Raw genomic sequence first — 17,567 nt, forward strand, 5'->3', positions numbered from 1 at the left:
GCTACTATTAATATTGGAGCTGTTTTTTTTACTGTTTCTTCTTCCCTTAGGTCTCCCAATATGTGCCCAGTTGATCTATATACTCTGGAAATTTGGCCCTAAGACATTTAATAAAATCAAAGAGGGTCATAGATTAAATAGGCAAATCAGAAACAGCAAAAAGGATTTAATTTTTTGTAAAACTTATATGTTCTAAATCCTCAAAATTAATATGTTCTCAAAATTAATATGTTCTAAATCAAGTTCATTTTTTTTTCAGCTGGTAATAATACTGTGCTCCCTTGTAATTAATTTAATGATTCATCCTGGTTTACTTAGTCTCCTTCTAGTAACTAAGAAAAATAATTCAAATCCTCAAAGGCTAGCCCACCTTGAGCTCAAGTTCAGAATCCGTGTGCTTCTGTGACCTTGAACTCCACTTTCCCTGAATTTATCTGCGGACAGCTGCAGCTGAATAGACCTGTTTACATAGGGTAGAAAAAGGCCGTTTGAAGAATCTAGTTTCCATTTCCTTTAGCATTGTTCAGGAGTTACTGCCCACAGTGCTTCAGAATGAAGTCCAGTCCAGCATATACCTTGCTTCTTCCTGTACAAAGGTTTTATTTTTCTTTCTGATTTGTCGTGAGAAAGTAAAGTGCTGACTGAATGAAAGCTACAGTTCTATTCCTCCCTCTGTTTACAAGAAATTCTTTTGAGGATTAAGTTAGCAAAATCTGCCCTGAGCAGATGTATTTCTTATCTCAACCCATTTGAAGCCAGGCTGATTGCAAGGACTAGCTCTTCTGTGAGACCTCTAACAGTCTATAAATTCAAGTTTGTGTCCAAAAATAATGGGGAACTCAATATGTTTTATATTTGATGTATATGTTGCATGGATCGTGGCGAGAAAAAATATTACCATTATAAAGTGACTATGAAATCTGAAAATTCTAATCTTCTGAGTATACATGGACTAAAAGACCCATTAGTGACATAGCAAGCTGGAAATTCAATTTGTAGTTCTGGTGACAAGATTCAGCATGTCAAGTAGCCCGAAACTCAGGGGGGAATTTTCTTGGTGCTTCAATTTAACTCTCAGAGTCCAAGGAGCGTTTTTCCCGGTGTAAAAGCAAAAATGAGAATTTCAGATCTCAAGGATTTGTTGCCTTTTCTCCCCCTGTGTGCTCGTGGTGAGAAGAGGAACATGCAGTCTGGAAAAGAAAACCCAAGCTAGAGGGTTGGAGTTGCTCAGGTCCCAACCAGTGATGGGAAGACATAAACCTGGCAGGGCAAGGCTGGGAAGTCCCGTCTTGGCATCTGAATCAGCCAGTTGGAAGGTCGTGAAATGCCACCTGGCCACCAGGAGCCCAGACTGCAGAGCGAGAGTTCTCTCCCTGCGGCCTGTGTCTGCTGGTGTTGGGTACCAAGCCTGGATGGAACTGGTCCTTGGAGCTTCCTCTCTTGGGGGTCTGTCTTTGTTCACCAGTAGACTTCCTGCCGCTGCCCAGGATGCAGCACTGCCCGCACGTAGACCAGGAACTAAGAATGCATCGTGATTCTTCATCGCCAAATGATTGCTCCAAGAGAAAAAACAAATTTCTGAATTCAGTCAAAAACAAAGAAAGAAAGAATGGCATATCATATGGAGAAGACTCCAGAGTACGTACTCTCTGCAGGGCAATATTGCAGTTAGAACGCCAATCAGGCACACCCTTCAGAGTTCAGGGAAAGAATTGAGGGCTACTTCTTATATGTCAAAATACAGGGTATGTACTTATATGAAGTACAGGGTGTGACGCCTTTCATTGGAATCATTGGAAGCATACTTAGCAAACAGTTGAGCTCGAGAAATGCTACATGCTTCCTTGATATATCAGGGGTGCCAAAAAATGTATGCACATGACTTGTATTCATCTTTTGTTATCGGTATATATGGAGTATTACAATTATAATGCAGTTTTTTTTTTCTTTCTTAAAATGTGTGTATTTTTTTTGGCTCCCTCTGTATTGACAAGACAGTATGGGGTAGGAACCCTGGCATAGACTGCAGTCTTATGGGCCTTGTTTCCATCCAAGCTCTTACCATGTAGCTGTGTGACCTTATTTAAATGTTCTAATACTTAGGTTCTTAAGCAGACGGATAAAGACTTCAATGGTGCGGAAGAGTGAAATGAGATGGAGTGTCTTGTATGTTGCCTGGCACACAGTGTTAGTTCTGTGCCACTCCCCGTGCCCCAGTCTCAAACTAGAATAGCCTTTCCTCCTCATACGTGTTTGTTCTCAGCAGTAAGACTGACCATTGCTGCCACCTGTGTTGTCCCATGTTGACTTGTCATACCCCTCCCTCCCTGCTTTCTTACAAAGTTAGTGTAGCAGTCACCAGTGAGACACTACTTGTCATCACCAGAACTGCCAGGTTGTAGTGAACGCACTGTTGACGCAGCACACGAGACTGCTGAGCAGAATTTTTACTGGGATTATTATATCTCAGGATCTTATGATATGTAAGGTTATCATTCACGAATAATCTTGTACAATTTTTCATTCTTGCAAATTCAAGCGTCCTCGTGATCAAACTGCAGCTGAGTGTCTCTATCTCTGGTGGGATTTTGGGTGGATAATTTTGGGTTTGTTTTGGGGGGTTTATTTTTTTGGAGGCAAGGGAGTTGGCTCTCCTGTGCATTCTGATATGTAGCGGCCTCCCTGGCCTCTACCTACTAGATGCCAGTTACCTCAACCACAAATGACTCCAGACATTGCCACATGTCCCCGGGGGGGGGGGCAGAATTGTCCCCAGTTGAGAACCACTGAGCTGGTTGGTGATTCCATAGAAATGATTGAGTAAATGTACTCACACATGAGACAATTCAGAAGTCAATGTGAAACAGTTGAATTCAAATTTACCAGCATAATGGTAAATAAATAAAATTTTTAAAATACCAGGGGAATTCAAACAAGAAAAAATGAAAAGGGTAAGATTCTTTTTTTAATTAGGTAATTAATCTTTTTCATCTTTGTCGTGTTAAAAATATACTGTTTCCTCACTAAATAAAGGTGTGAGTACGTAGATGACTATTTAAATGCCAGGCAAAATAATAGAGGTTCAGTCATTGGTTAATGAGGAAAAAAAGGAATATTTTTTCCTAAATTCTGGGATGTACATGTTTAATCAAATGGCAGGAGAGTGTAATACAGAAAGGAGAGCTCTGGCCTGGTCAGTAGAGGGACCTGGGACACCACAATGGGCTTTTATCCCAAGAAGATAACAGAGGAGCTTAGTTCCCTCATGGCTCTAGAATTTCTGAACCCAAAATGTATAGGGCCTGCCTATGGGGTCATGATATTAGTGCTGTTTTTTCCTTTAAGTTAGCAGATGAGTGATTACCTGTCTGAGTCCTGATTGTCATTGAATTTCACTTATTGTACTTCTTTGAGTACGGCTAGTTGGGGGCATGATAGAATCGCTCGAGACATAAAAATCATCTCTCTGCCTCACTGAAGAATTTCATAGGTATCTTGTGTGCCTCCTACTAGTGTGTAGTTATTGTTTGTCACCGTTTCTGTTCAGTTGGTACCATGTGACTCGGGGTGCCCCAGCAGATCAACATGGAAAGCCAGCTGCCCGATTGTCCAGTATTGGGTTTTACTCACTAGCTGAACCCAGAGCTCTGTTTCCTGTGCAGGTTACCAACAGTGTTTGTCCAAATAGTCGGTCCCTTCCCAACCCAGATCCACTGATACTTCCTTTCTGGTTTTGAAGTTTGAATTAAGCCATGCTAGAAAATTACTATCTCATAGTTTCTGTGCTTACACAATAAGAGTATCAGTGTTTCCTGTTTTCATTCATGTTGTAAGTAGACTAGCAGTAACCCCCGCCCGTGTAAAAGAGATCGCCAAAACAAATAACTGTTGTGGCACATGCATTTTTTGCAAGGCTTTTTAAATATGCAGCTTTCAGAAGTCTACATTGCATGCTTTTCAGGAATGCTCAAAGTAAGTGTTGTATGTGCTTCGTGACTCAAGAACAAGTCTATATTAAAATCAACATTAAATAATTCTTTAGCCCTTATCTCTTTAAAAATTTATTAAGAGCAACAAATACGATAAGGGAATAAATTGCTTATTTCAGATCACTAGGAAAACTTAGAGGTTTTCTGTTGACAGTTCCCAGGAAGTGCCTAGGAAATGGAGCCTGCGAATAAGAGTGGCTTGTCCCCTTGTGAAGTCAGGACCCCCTGAGACACAGACAGATGGCAGTCCATAGTGTCCATTTCTAAGTTAATACTGGGAAATCATCATTGGTTGATGGCACCTTATTAAGTGGTCCTAATTTTTGTAATTGGTGATTGCACATCACCAAACCTTTCCCACACTCTGTTTTCCTTAGGAGCCCAGTATTTCAAAACAACATAAAAATGATTACATGCGGTATTTCAGAACAGTTTTCAAAGTGTAAGGATTTCGGCATGTTCTTCTGTTTTCTTCGCATTCTTTGCCTCCATATTTCCTTTGCATTTGGAAGCCACAGTCCCTGAACCTTTATTACTACATCCTGTTTCTTGCCCTAACTGAAGTTCTCTTTGTCACTCCTTTTCTCCCCCAATTTGTCTCTTAAAACATGAATTTAAATTTAGCTAGCCTGTGTAGACATCGGAGATGGTCATATCTTTATCAGATATGACATTTATGCCTTTTATTAAAACTGTTTGCATAGTGTAAGAAAAAAAGTATATGATAGGGAGGGATCAGAACATTTTTAATCTGATTCTGTTTCGTGTGTCCCTCTGCCTAGCTCCATTGAGTGACACCCTTTACATCGTTAGCTCCAAGACCCACTCTAATCGTTTCTTTATACCTTTGTTCATTCATTCATTTATATGTGCCAGGTACTGTGTTGGGTCCTGGTGACACAAGAATGATATTCCAGTTCTCTTGTGTCCAATAGCAGATGGTTTCTCCCGCCATGTTCCTGGCGTGCTGCTTGAGGACTGGACTTCTACCACTGAGGAAAATGCCTGGACATAGCAGGAATTCGACCAGTGCTTAAGAATTGAATATGATTTCTAGCAAGTGGGAGATCTGTTCCTTTGGTAATAATGATGCTATCCATTTTTGTGAGCTCCCACTAGGCACCAGAAAAGCAGTAACTTAGTACAGTGGTACCTTGGTTTTCAAACGTCTCCATTGATGAACATTTTGGTTTATGAATGCCGTAAACCCGGAAGTAAATGCTTTGGTTTTCGAACACGACTCAGAAGTCGAACATGTCACACAGCTTCCTCTGAGTGCAAGATCCTAAGGCCTAGCTGTTGGCTGTTTTCGAATGTTTCAGAACTTGTGGGTTATGTTCGAAAACCGAGGTGCCACTGTGCTTTACATGTTTTACCCACTTCATCCTCCTATTTGAGGACTTTGAGACTCAAATAGGTTAAATAACTCGCCAAGGTCGCACAGCTAGTAGGAATTCTGGATCCCGTCTGTCTGTCTTTCTCTCTGTGGTCTGTCTTTGATACTGACCAGCAGAAGGATCACCTATTGGTGACTTGGTAATCTGGTACTGGTGACCTTGCTGTCTTTTTCCCTAATGGAAGTCCACTCTGGAATGACCTTTGACAGAGTCAACTGAATAGTTCTCTTCTGGGGTCCACCATGCCATCAACATGCTGAAGTTAACATTGGCTTTACCAGGGGCACCCCTGACATAGGGGTCGTTATGTCAACGATCTTCTCTGGTTTTGACCCCTACTAGTAAAATCACTAGAATTGTCCCAAGTCCTGTACAAAATGGAATGTGTTCTGCTTTAAATTGTTCTGCTACATCGCTTATTCAAAGAAAATAAAATAAAAGACAAAATGACTTGTAGCTATACTCACTCCAAATCGGATATTTTTAAAGGAATATTTTTCAATTTGTTAAAAGCATATCAACAGTCATAAAATTTTTTTACATACTCTGGCCCCATACTCTTACCCTCGGGAATTTATTCCAAGAATATAATTTGAAAGAGGTTAAAGTTCATACACACAGATATTTTGCAGCGTTATTTCTGTTGGAAACAACCCAAACATCCAATACCAAGGGGGAACAATTTGTAAATCTTGGTACATCAACGTATCAAAATTATAAGCTTCCACTTATAGTCATAAATTTTGAAAGTTTGTAATACAGCAAGAAAATCTGCAATGATTTTAAAGTAATGGAGCAGAACTACAAACTTCTATCATATAAAAATCATATGGGCATATGAAGTACTTAAAGGAAACCATAAAGAATTAGATCAACTGGTTGACGTATTTAGAGTTTGAAATTATGTGTGACATTTTTATCATTTTTTCCTTAATTCTTGTTAAAATGTGTGTATTCAGTAAATGCTGGGGACAGAGAGCTTCATTCTTTTATATTTTAAATGTTTTGATTTTTGTCTTAGTAAAATTTTTTACTGTCAATTCCTGTGTCGTAAATTATGACCTTGTTTGTACTGTCAGTATATAGTGTGTATTTCGTAAGTATTTACTTTTTACTACATTGATAGTATTCCTTGCCAAGAGCTGTGTGCTTCTCACATTTTAATGGGCATTAGTCTCACTTAGAGATCTTATTAAAATGCTGATTCTGCTTGAGTAGATCTGAAGTAGGGCCTGAGAGTCTGCATCTCTAATCAGCCCCCAGGTGGTGCCGGTGGTGCTGGTCCTAGAGATCTCCTTTGTATGTCAAAGACTCTGCTGCTGACCCAGAGTCACTAGTGTTACCTTGGAAGGCACTGTTAGACATTCTCTCTACTACCTCCATTCTTGCCACAGGAACAGTTCGCACAATTTGGGGGCGAGGAGGGGATGAGTAAAGATGAGTGTTGTCAGGGAGGAAAAATTTCTCCTCTACCCTTCTAAATTCTTCTGGCTATTAAATCGACATGGGGCAGGTTAATAGGAGAAAATCAAGTTTAATTTCGTATGTACCGGGGCTCCTTAAGAATATGGGACTCACAGGCCAGTCAGGCAGTTGGGGCTTCTGACCTAAGGAGAAGGGGTGGGATCTGGGACTTCAGAGGGAAGGAAAGCAGTTCCCATAGAGATGGGAAAACAAATGTTTGCTGGGCCTTGCAGAGACAGTGGGACAGAGAGGACGTTGGTCTCCGAGCCCTGTGGATTCCCCCTGCCCACATTCCTTGTAGGTATCTCAAGTGATGATGCTCGTCCTGAATCAGGCCCTTTATCTAAGTTTTTTTAGGCCGTTACGAGGGAGGTTAAAAGCTCTTCCTGAGCTTGTAGGCCTCAGTTGTCTTCAGCTCCAAGTAATTCTCATTCCAGGGTAGCACATTCTGGGGAGACTCGTTATGAACCCCTACAGTGTCCCTGTGGTTATGGAATGAAGATGCTATCTTATATAATAACGAACCTCCTTAAGCCACTCAACTAACTTGAATGTTGTCAATCAACAGAAATGACCAGTGGCACTAAAGAAACAATTCTATGTATGATCTACATTGCGAAAGGCTCTTCCGTCGTAATTATGCTGGCAGTGTTCTTTGATACAATTTGGAACCTGATTAAAAAGTTGAAAATCCCAGCTGTGTTCAGAAAAGTTTTGCTCTGAGTTACTCTACCGAAAGGAAAATCTAGGCCTTGGCAAAGGATCCTTAAGGCATGGTGGTATGAAGCAGAGGGCCATCTTTTTTTTTTTCTCCCACAATAGAATTTTACGGTAATTTGTTTAATTATGACCATTAATGTAAGAGCTGCCTCAATAATTTCATTTGGATAATAAAAAATGATAGTATAATGATGGTTTAAAGCTGGTTCAATCACAATCTTACAAGCTTATTTATCAAGAGTGAAACTAGAAGACTGTTAAAAATAGCTGGAAAGATAATGTGTTATAGTGGTTAATGTTTCTGTAACTGTTGGTAAGGCTTACATCTAAATCTGATGTATAATTCTTAATGCCATTGAAATAGCTCTTTTCTCAGCCATGCGGTATACGCTGGTACTATGAGTCTGGCAGAGACTGGCTATGGGTACCGCGTCTTGTCTTCAGCTGTGACTGCGCAATATCAGCAAGTGCACTTTGTATCTTTTCCAGAAGCATGTCCCCTCGATAAACAACATCCTCCAGACATGTAGCCACTTCGTGATTTTCTTCTTCTAGCTTATACAAGCTAGCAGCCTGTAAAGCAGCTGTAGATTCTTCACTGGGCAAGGAATCTATCAAAACATCGATGTCTTTTGCTGTTCGTGCAATCAGTGCTGCAAAAAGCTGGGCATAGTCTTCTGTGGGATTAGCTGGCTGATCTTTGTTAATTGTTGTCTGAATATTACTAAAAGAGGCAGGAGGACCACACTGGGGCAACACTCCAATTGCATTACAAAACTGGTCTGCAGGCGAGTTCACCGCGTCCTGCAGCTGTGTAAGCCGCCATGTCCCTGCAAGCAAATGAGAGAGAGTCATCTTTTTAGGGAATGTCAAGACATAGAACATTTTCTAAAACTGGGGGTTAGTTTACCTTTGTATATGAACAAGGTGCCGTGCTGTGTAGTAGCCTGGACTTGGTGGGAAATGTAAACTGTCCTTTGAATTTGAACCATACCAATGATTGCCACGCCTTATTATTGTTTTTAGAAGATAATAGCAAGTTTCCAACTTGATTCTCCACAGTGACTGAAGCTGGCTTTGGTGCTGATATTGGTATGGAGAAATTCTTCAACATCAAGTGCCGAGCTTCTGGTTTAGTGCCCAACGTCGTCGTGCTGGTGGCAACAGTGCGAGCTCTGAAGATGCACGGGGGCGGGCCAAGCGTAAGTCCCTTCTTCCTTCCTAGTGAAACCAATTTGAAAGTTAAGATAAAGCAGAATTGAGCGTTTGAAACATTTTGAAACCTGCTTAATAACTCTAGTTTTCTAGAATGTCTCCTTTTTTACAAGTTACCATCATAGGGCACTTAGAGTTTAGGTAAGTTCCAGTAAATATTAACACCCACAAAGTTACTTGTATGCAGTATTTTGGAAAGGAGCATAATGTAAACACTATTTAGTCCTAAGATTCCTATCTGAGGCTGATGTCAGCATTTTCTAGCCCCACGGTCATGGGAGGATAGAGCTCTGGTTGCTGAATGGAGCGCATACGGATCAGAATGATTCCTCTCGTGGGTGAGGTTGTTCAGTGTTTGTACAGACGGTTTTTTGGTTCACTGATGCTACATCTCATCAGATTTCTTCTAGAACTATGTTCCTTCTGTTTCTGTTTATTATGATTTCACTTTATAACTGTTATAGGACTGGATTATTTCTCAGAGAGCTTTGCTTGGAAAACATAAATTCTATTGTAACGTTTTTTAAAGACATTTGATATGAACCTGTATTGTTATATACAGAAATTACACATACCTGAAAGGAAATTTTTTTCATTTCCGCGGTAAAGGTGTAGTATTTTATTTTTTCATTTTTAGGTATCTTCAAAGGGAGAATATGAAATATTATACCACTTCATTGTTTTTGAAATAATATAATTTGGAGTGGCTTTAACATTTACACTATTGCTACGTTAGACAAACTGCCAAATCTGATTTCTGAATTGGTGTACTGTGTTCACAGAAGTCACGTAATTGATGATTGTTACAAGAGCAAAACAAATCCGAGGTTTGCCATCCTGAAACCCCATAATATGCACTGTTTAATCATCTTAGTGATTGTTTGTCCTAGGAGGAGCAGGCATTATTTCATACCATTTTACAGACGAGGAAGTTGAGGTATGGTGGGGTTAAGGAATGTGGGTAATGTCGCCAGGCCAGCAGAGAGCCCGATCTGAAGCCCAGGACTAGATCCAAATCTCCTACTCTGTTCACTGTGCAAAGCTGCTTACTAATGAAGGCTAAACCTTTTCTGAGTCCTGAATGCATGTGTAATACCAGACACTTGTGCACTTCATTTTAGCCTCAAGCTTCATCATTATTTCAAATAGAAGGTTGACTTAACATACATTATAGGCAATAAATCCCAAAGAATTCTGAATTTGCTCAAAACACCACCTGTTGCTGCAATCACTCCTTGACTTTAAACTTTGACTCTATATACCAACTTCCCATTTTCAAAACACTGTTTCTGCCCATATAAGACGCATTTGAAATTCTCCCTCCCTATTTTGCACCCTGAAAATTATAAAATCAAAGTGCTTTAATACTGGAAAGGGTTTAGAGATCGTCTAGCGTGGTTCAGTCTGCATAGAAAGAAGATTACTGAGGTGAAAAAGGATTCAGTGGCTTGCTTAGTATCCCACATTTACTTGCAGGACTAATCAGATGTAAAATCAAGGTCTCTTGGCTTCTAGTCCAATGCTTTTCCACACTGTGATCTCCATCCTGTAAAAATTCCCTACATGATTTATAATCCTCTTTCAGTTCATCTTAATGTATGTGCTCTGTTTTCCAGCACTTGCATTTTCTGCTCGCCTTAATCTTCCACTTAAAGTTGTGGTTCCATGCCAGTGATGATTGTAACAGGGCTCAAGCTTCACGGGCACAGATAAAGGTGGTGCATAATAAAAGGGGGGGTCAGAAAGCTGGGAGAAGCTTGGCTCCCTCTCCTGGCCTCCAGTAGTGCCTTCTGCGTCATACTGTTTCACGATTGTCTATGTGTATGTCTCCCTCCTCAACCGTGAATCCCTTGAGATTAAGGACTATGTCTTACTAATTTGTGTACCCCTGGTGCCTGGCGTAGTCTGTATCCAGGAAATGTTTTCCATAATTGAATAGTAAATGAGCTTTCATCTTCTTAATCCTGTATTCTACATTATCCATCTCAGTGTCATTTCTCCTTACTGGAATCAGCTCTGTGGTAATGTTTTTGATCCATTACAATTTCTACTTCCTTTTAATATCATTGCACAAATAGCCATGGCTGCACTTTTGTTTATTCAGCTTGGTGGGGTTTTTTTTCTTCCCATAATTTGTACAGTGGAAAATCCTGTGACCCTTGAACTTGCCCATTTTAGCCCCAATCGTTTCAAATTCAAATCCTGTCTTCCAAAGTGCTAGACCACTCCTGGTGAGATATAAGAACTAATAATCTGTTATACTTTTGGATCCATGTATTCATTTTTCAGTTCATTCTTTAAACCCATTTTATTAACAAGGAATCTCCAGAACTAACAGGATGTTACATAAAAGTATTTAGTACAAGGAATTGGCTCATGCAGTTATGGAGGCGACAAGTCCAAAATCTACAGAGAGGGCCAGCAGGCTGGAAACTCAGGAGAGCCGATCAGTATTCCAGTTCCAGACCCAGTCTGGAGGCAGTCTGCTAGAGAATTTTCTCCTGCACAGTCTCTGTGTTCTAGTCAGACATTTCAACTGATTCCACGCGGCCCACCCACATTATGGGGTGGCAATCTGCCTTACTCAGAATCCACCAATGTAAATGTTATTCTCAACAAACACCCTCACGGAAACACCCAAAATAATGTTCTACCAAATATCTGGGCACTCCCTGCCCCAAGTTGACACACATAATTAACCATCACTCCCATTATTACTGCTTTTTGGTTGTTGTATTGCAATGACTAGATCAAATTTCATTGTTCCTGTATTAATAACCAGTTGGCCTAACACTGTTTATTTACATAGTCCCTCCTTCTTTCTGATCTTCAAGCCTACATTGTCATAAATCAATTCTTCGTTCCTGTGTACGTCTTTTTCTGAGACCTCCCTTCTGTTCCTCACTATTTACATATAATTGTGTCTGTGCTACACCGATAGCCTGTAGGGCAAGCCCTCCCACGTTGTTCTCTGTTTCATGCTTGCCTGGCCTATCCCTGGCCCTTTTCACTTCCATGTGTATTTTAGAATTAGCTCATAAAGTCCCTTAAGGAATTTCTTAGGATTTTTGTTGAAATGGCATTAAATCAATCGATCAATTTGATGAGTTGACAGGTTTCTATCTAAGAACGTGGGATATCTCTTCATTGATGTAGGTCTTTGTAACTGTATTTTAATAAAGATTTCGTTTATTCCATAAAAGACTTCCACATCCTTTTAGAGATTTGTTCTTGTGTACTTTATATTTTTCAATGATTCTAACAGGATTCTTATATATTGCTTTTATATATACAGTGACCTCTCTAAATTCTTTTTTTAAATTAAGGTATAATTGACACATTACTTTCAGGTGTACAACATCAAGATTTGATATGATCACAATAAGTCTAGTTAAGATTTGTCACCATACGTAGTTACAAAACTTTTTTTTCTTTCTTATAATGAGGGCTTTTAAGGTCAACTTTCAAGTTTGCAGCACAGTATTATGAATCATACTTACCTTGCTGTGTATCCCCGTGGCTTAAAAATTCTCTTATTAATTGTACTAATTTAGCTATAGATACTTGGGAGAGTTCTATGTGGGCTATCATATCTGAAAATAAGAACAGTTCTGTTTCTTTCTTTCCAATCTTCGTATTTTTTTTCTTGTCACCTATCAGGTCTTCTTGGATGCACTGTAGTAGTAAATAGGAATGGTGATAGAGGGCATCCTGATTTGAAAGAAAATGTTTTTAACGGTTCATTACTAAGTATGATGTTTTCTATAGATTTTTAGTATGTTTTTTTATCAGGTTAAGGAAATTGCCTTCTAAACCTAGTTTGCCAAGTTTTTGTAATAAATAGGTGATGAATAAGTTTCTTCATCTATTGAGAGGCTATTGCTTTTCTCTTTAATCTAGTAATGCTGCAGGTTATTACTGAACTTTCAAATATGAAATGAACCTTACATCCCTTTAATAAATCTAATTTGGGGATGTATTATCTTTTTTATGAATGACTGAATTTTACTTATTGGTTTCCTAATGTTTTAAGTAAGATCTTTGCATCTGTATTTAAGAGTGAAATGTTAGCCACATAAAATAAATTACAAAGGATTCCTTCTTTTTTATATACTCTAGAAGGGATTTTGTAACATTAGAATAATATATTTATTGAAAGATGAGAAGAATTGACCTGTAACACTGTCTGAGCCTGTTATTTAATGGTATGGGGTAGATTTTAAACTACAAATTTCATTTTTTAATGAATATATTATAGAACTGTTTAGGTTTTCTACTTCTTATATGAGCCTATTGAAAGTTACACCCCTATGAATTTATGTTTTTAAATGTATGACTGTAAAGTTGGTCATAGTATTCTATGAATTCTGCTTATAGCATATGTGGTTATAATATTGTTTTATTCCTTTTTTAGAAAAATCTTTCCAGAATGTTGTCAATTTTGTTAGTCTTTTTAAGAACCAACTTTTGGTTTAGTTGATACTCTTTGCTTCTTAGTTTTGCATGTATGCAAGCTCAGCAATACTTCACATTCTTTTTTTAATGTAGTATTTTAGTCATTCTAGTTGAAAAGTTCACTCTGTGTTTCAGTCTGTACTACTGCTGGAAAAATCCATCTGAAAATACTTTATTATTATTATGTTTTTTGTACACTATCAAAAACTGTCACAAATACCTCTTTTGAAAGAATTTCTAATATTCTCAAGGCTCTTTTCCACTGAAAGAAAACTAAGTCATCATGTCCTCAGTGAATCAGAATGTTTTCTGGTGTTTCTCACCAAAACTGGTAGCAGAGAAAAAGAATGTGGGATTGTGACAAGGCACTAAATTGGGGTTTCCGAACCCTATTACATTCAAGTCCCCGTTATGCCTCTCCCTTGCTCTGTAACCTTGGGCAAGACACCTGCCTTCTCTGAACTTTAGTTTCTTCATCTTTAAACTGCCCTGCCAACCTCATAGGTTGTGAGAAACTAGGCCAACAAAGAAAGAGAAAGAGAGATGGAGGGAGGAGAAATGGCATTGAAGTACAAAATGTGCTTTTAAATGGACCTTCCCAAAAAGTGACTATGATTTGTTTTTCTTTCAGATCTTGATCAATTAGTGTAAGCATTTTAATGAGGTCATTCTTAATTTTGTCTCTTATCTCAGGTAACTGCAGGTGTCCCTCTTAAGAGAGAATACACAGAGGAGGTAAGAGTGACTGCTTTAAAAGGCTTACATGAAGAATCATTCACATCCAGTTAACCATTGGCTTACAGTTAAAAGTCAGTGAAGGAGTCCTCCACCAGTGGCCTCTTAGAAAAGTGCTTTTCTAATAATCCTAGAGGAAATGGTTGGGGCCAGGGTTACAATCCCTTCAGTTAACACTTCAAACTTAACAAATGCTAGACATGGTCTTTATCTGCTTTCCCCTACCCCAACTCACGGTCTCCAGCACAGACACAAATATAAACCTCATACCTATGTATTCTTTAGATGTGGAAAAAACTGACTTTTGGAGCATATACAACTGGCTTTATGGCTTAATAAGTTACTTGACTCCTTTCTGTAAATACTTTGATTTACTGGCAACAGTACCTCTTAGCTCCTACAGGTGGCACTAGGGGTCGAGCAGGGAGTAGTTGAGCGTGGCTCCCGGTACAGTGGCCTTGTGCCTTCTTATCCACCAGCCTGCAGGGCGTGGGCATGTCGCTCGTGTCCTGGCCACTGCTCAGCCACAGAAATAGGTGCCTGGCTCAAGACCCAAATAAATATGCCATTGGACTCAGAATAATTTTAGACGTTATTTTGAAAATGAGCCATCTCCTTCAGCAGCCATCTTTCTTGGGCGAAGAAGCGATTTGTGGTCTTCTTAAATAGATTCTAGGAACATAACGTGAACAAAGATGGAAGCAAAACCTGCCACAGTGGCCCTCCCAGTTTAGTTTGGCAGGTGTGGTGGGAAGTGTTACGTGGGGGTCTGGTTTTCTTACAGAACATCCAGCTGGTGGCAGACGGCTGCTGTAACCTCCAGAAGCAAATTCAGATCGCTCAGCTCTTTGGGGTTCCCGTCGTCGTAGCTCTGAATGTGTTCAAGTAAGTCAAGCCTCCTCCTTTAAATGTGGTCGTGGCGCTGGGCCACCCTGTAAACCAGATTTGTGTCTTGAGGATGTTTGGTCTTTCTCTGCTTCATCTAAAAGTATACAGAAGTGCATTGCTCTTTCTGTTGGTTTGGTTCGGTTTGGATTGATTTCATTTCCACACAGTGTTCTCAAATGTTGCTAGGGAAATGAAATCTATATAGCGACTTACCATTTCTTTGGCTTTTTTTTTTTTTTTTTTTTAAATTCCACCCAGCATTTCTGTCTGAAAGACTATGGATGATCAAAGGGCTATGTTATGGAATTTTCTCAATAAAACTTGAAATATTTGAGTCATGTTGGAGGAGTTTTTTCCCATGCTTTTCTTTAAGTTTGATTTATTTAAACATGATGTAACCACTTTTGATGTTTAAAATATATTCAGTGTAAGGGAGCAAAGTTCTGTATAAACGGTTAGTCTTTCTTTAAAAACATCCCTAAATGAATACAGATGCAAAAACCACAAACATTTTCATCACTAGGACCGACACCCGCGCTGAGATTGACTTAGTGTGCGAGCTCGCCAAGCGGGCCGGTGCCTTTGATGCGGTCCCCTGCTATCACTGGTCGATGGGTGGCAAAGGGTCAGTGGACCTGGCTTGGGCTGTGAGAGAAGCTGCAAGTAAAAGGAGTCGTTTCCAGTTCCTGTACGATGTTCAGGTAAGATCCCACAGCAGTGCTAATGGTGGCTGACGTTCCTCATACCGTAACTGTGTGCCCAGCCGGCGCTGAGGGCTGTATAGGACTTGTCCCACTGAGTCCTCACAACCCACAGGCAGATGAGGAAACTGAAGGTGAAAGAGGTTAAGCCATCTGACAAGACCCCATTACCACGGGCCGAGCCCAGCTCCTTGCCCCAAAGCCTGGGCTCTCGAAGGCTGTATCCTCTACTTCCACGTAGCGGGCATCAGTGACGAGGGGCTTTGGACACTCGTGTTCCACAGCTGACACTTGGACGGTCTGCACAGAAACAAGCCTTTTGAGCAACTTCATAAGGCTTGTGAGACCGCGGGACATGTTTTCTTTTTCCGTTTCTGCTGTAGCTCTTTTCCCTCATTGCGGTTTTCTTGAGCTATGTCTAGTATATTTTTTAAGTGTTTTAATTATGGTAAAATACACATAAGAAAATGTATCACCTGTACCATTTTTAGGTGTACAGTTCGGTACTATCAAGTACATTCACATTGTTACCAACCACCATCCATCTCTATAGCTCTTTTCATCTCACAAAACCGAAACTCTGTGCCCAGTGACCAATAACTGCCCACTCCCCTCTGCCCGCTGCCCCTGGCAGCCAGCATTCTACTTTCCGTGTCTATGAGTTTAACCACTTTAAGTATCTCTTATAAGTAAAACCACGCAGTATTTGTCATTTTGTAACTGGCTTCTTCATGCTCTCGGCTCTTTCGGCTCCTGTAGCAGAATGCCATAGACTGGTGGCTCATAAACAACAGACATTGATTTCTCACAGTTGGGGAGGCTGGTAAGTCCAAGATCAAGGCCCTGGCGGATTCATTGTCTGGTGAGGGTCTTCTCACTGCATCCTCACATGATGGGAAGGGTGAGGGATCTCTGAGGTCTGTTTTACAAGAGCACTAATTCCATTCACGAGGCCTCCACCCTCATGACCAAATCATCTCCAAAGTCCCCACTTTGCAGATTAAACTTCAACACATGAATTTCAGGGAGACATACTGTCAAGATTCACCCAAGTCATTGCGTATGTCAAGATTTCCTTTCTTTTTAGGGCTGAATAATACTCCATAGCATGCACATACCACATTGTTTATTCATTCATCTGGCTGGCCACTTAGGTGCTTCTACCTCTTGTCTGTTGTCAATTATGCTGCTATGAACATGTCTTCAAGACTCTGCTTTTAATTCTTCTGGGTATATGCCCAGAAAGGGAGTTGCTAGGTCATCTAGTATATTTTTAAGCATATCTAGGTCATGAGCCTTCACGAAGAAAATCTGAACTTCCCAGGACCTCGCTTTTGTCCTCCGTTTATTCTGGCACCCATGTCCACATCTGCACTCCGAATCGTGTGGCTCCAGCTCTAGCTGTTGGATTTGTCCTCAAAGGTAGCCCACAGTTGCCAGAGTGCTCAGGTGCAAGCTGATTTCTTCTTCCCCATTCCTCCATCCCTCACCACTTCTGTTGGTCTGTCTCTCAGATGTCAGACTGGAGCATGACTCCTCTTTGTTGTTCAGATGGCAGAGACCAAAAGCATGAGTGAAGAGAGTGTAGCAGCGTTATCTGTAAGTCTAGAGTTATTATCAGCAAGAGCGTGATGTTGGCCTTGCTGTGAAGGCTCCCACTGGAGAAGGGCTTTTTGTGTGCCAGGCATAGTGGGCACTTTGCACATAACGACTTCTGTAGTCCTACCATCCCTCCTGGGGACGAACTGTTGATAGCCCCCCATTTTACAGATAAGGAAACTAAAGCACAAAGAGAGCAAGGAACCTGCCCGGTGTCCCATAGCTGGAAAGAGGCAGACCTGGGAGAGAATCTGGAATGATGGGAACCATCGTCCTGCTCTGTTCTTCATAATTCAGTGCTGTGTTCAAAAGTGGGGGTGGGCTGGAGGGAGATACTACTTAAAGGGGTGGTAACTGACTGGCCCACCAGAAGTGGAAGCTTGATAGTGTCGGGTGCAGAATCC

The 17,567-nt window shown here is 40.4% G+C and overlaps 2 protein-coding genes across 2 annotated transcripts in view; one reads left to right on the forward strand and one right to left on the reverse strand.

Moving 5' to 3' along the window:
- MTHFD1L (methylenetetrahydrofolate dehydrogenase (NADP+ dependent) 1 like) overlaps nucleotides 1-17,567 on the forward strand; it is a 192,618-nt gene that overhangs the window by 102,439 nt on the left and 72,612 nt on the right. Inside the window, exons 21-24 of the mRNA XM_033103092.1 lie at nucleotides 8,633-8,772; nucleotides 13,934-13,975; nucleotides 14,760-14,860; nucleotides 15,387-15,564. Of these exons, the coding sequence (XP_032958983.1) occupies nucleotides 8,633-8,772; nucleotides 13,934-13,975; nucleotides 14,760-14,860; nucleotides 15,387-15,564 (461 nt within the window). The remainder of the gene's footprint in view (nucleotides 1-8,632; nucleotides 8,773-13,933; nucleotides 13,976-14,759; nucleotides 14,861-15,386; nucleotides 15,565-17,567) is intronic.
- LOC117018357 (mediator of RNA polymerase II transcription subunit 21-like) lies at nucleotides 7,918-8,425 on the reverse strand. Its single transcript, XM_033099327.1, has one exon. The coding sequence runs from the start codon at nucleotides 8,423-8,425 to the stop codon at nucleotides 7,967-7,969; it is 459 nt and encodes a 152-aa protein (XP_032955218.1). The 3' UTR covers nucleotides 7,918-7,966.

The sequence above is a fragment of the Rhinolophus ferrumequinum genome, chromosome 3 (genome assembly GCF_004115265.2).
Source record: "Rhinolophus ferrumequinum isolate MPI-CBG mRhiFer1 chromosome 3, mRhiFer1_v1.p, whole genome shotgun sequence".
Taxonomy (NCBI): domain Eukaryota; kingdom Metazoa; phylum Chordata; class Mammalia; order Chiroptera; family Rhinolophidae; genus Rhinolophus; species Rhinolophus ferrumequinum.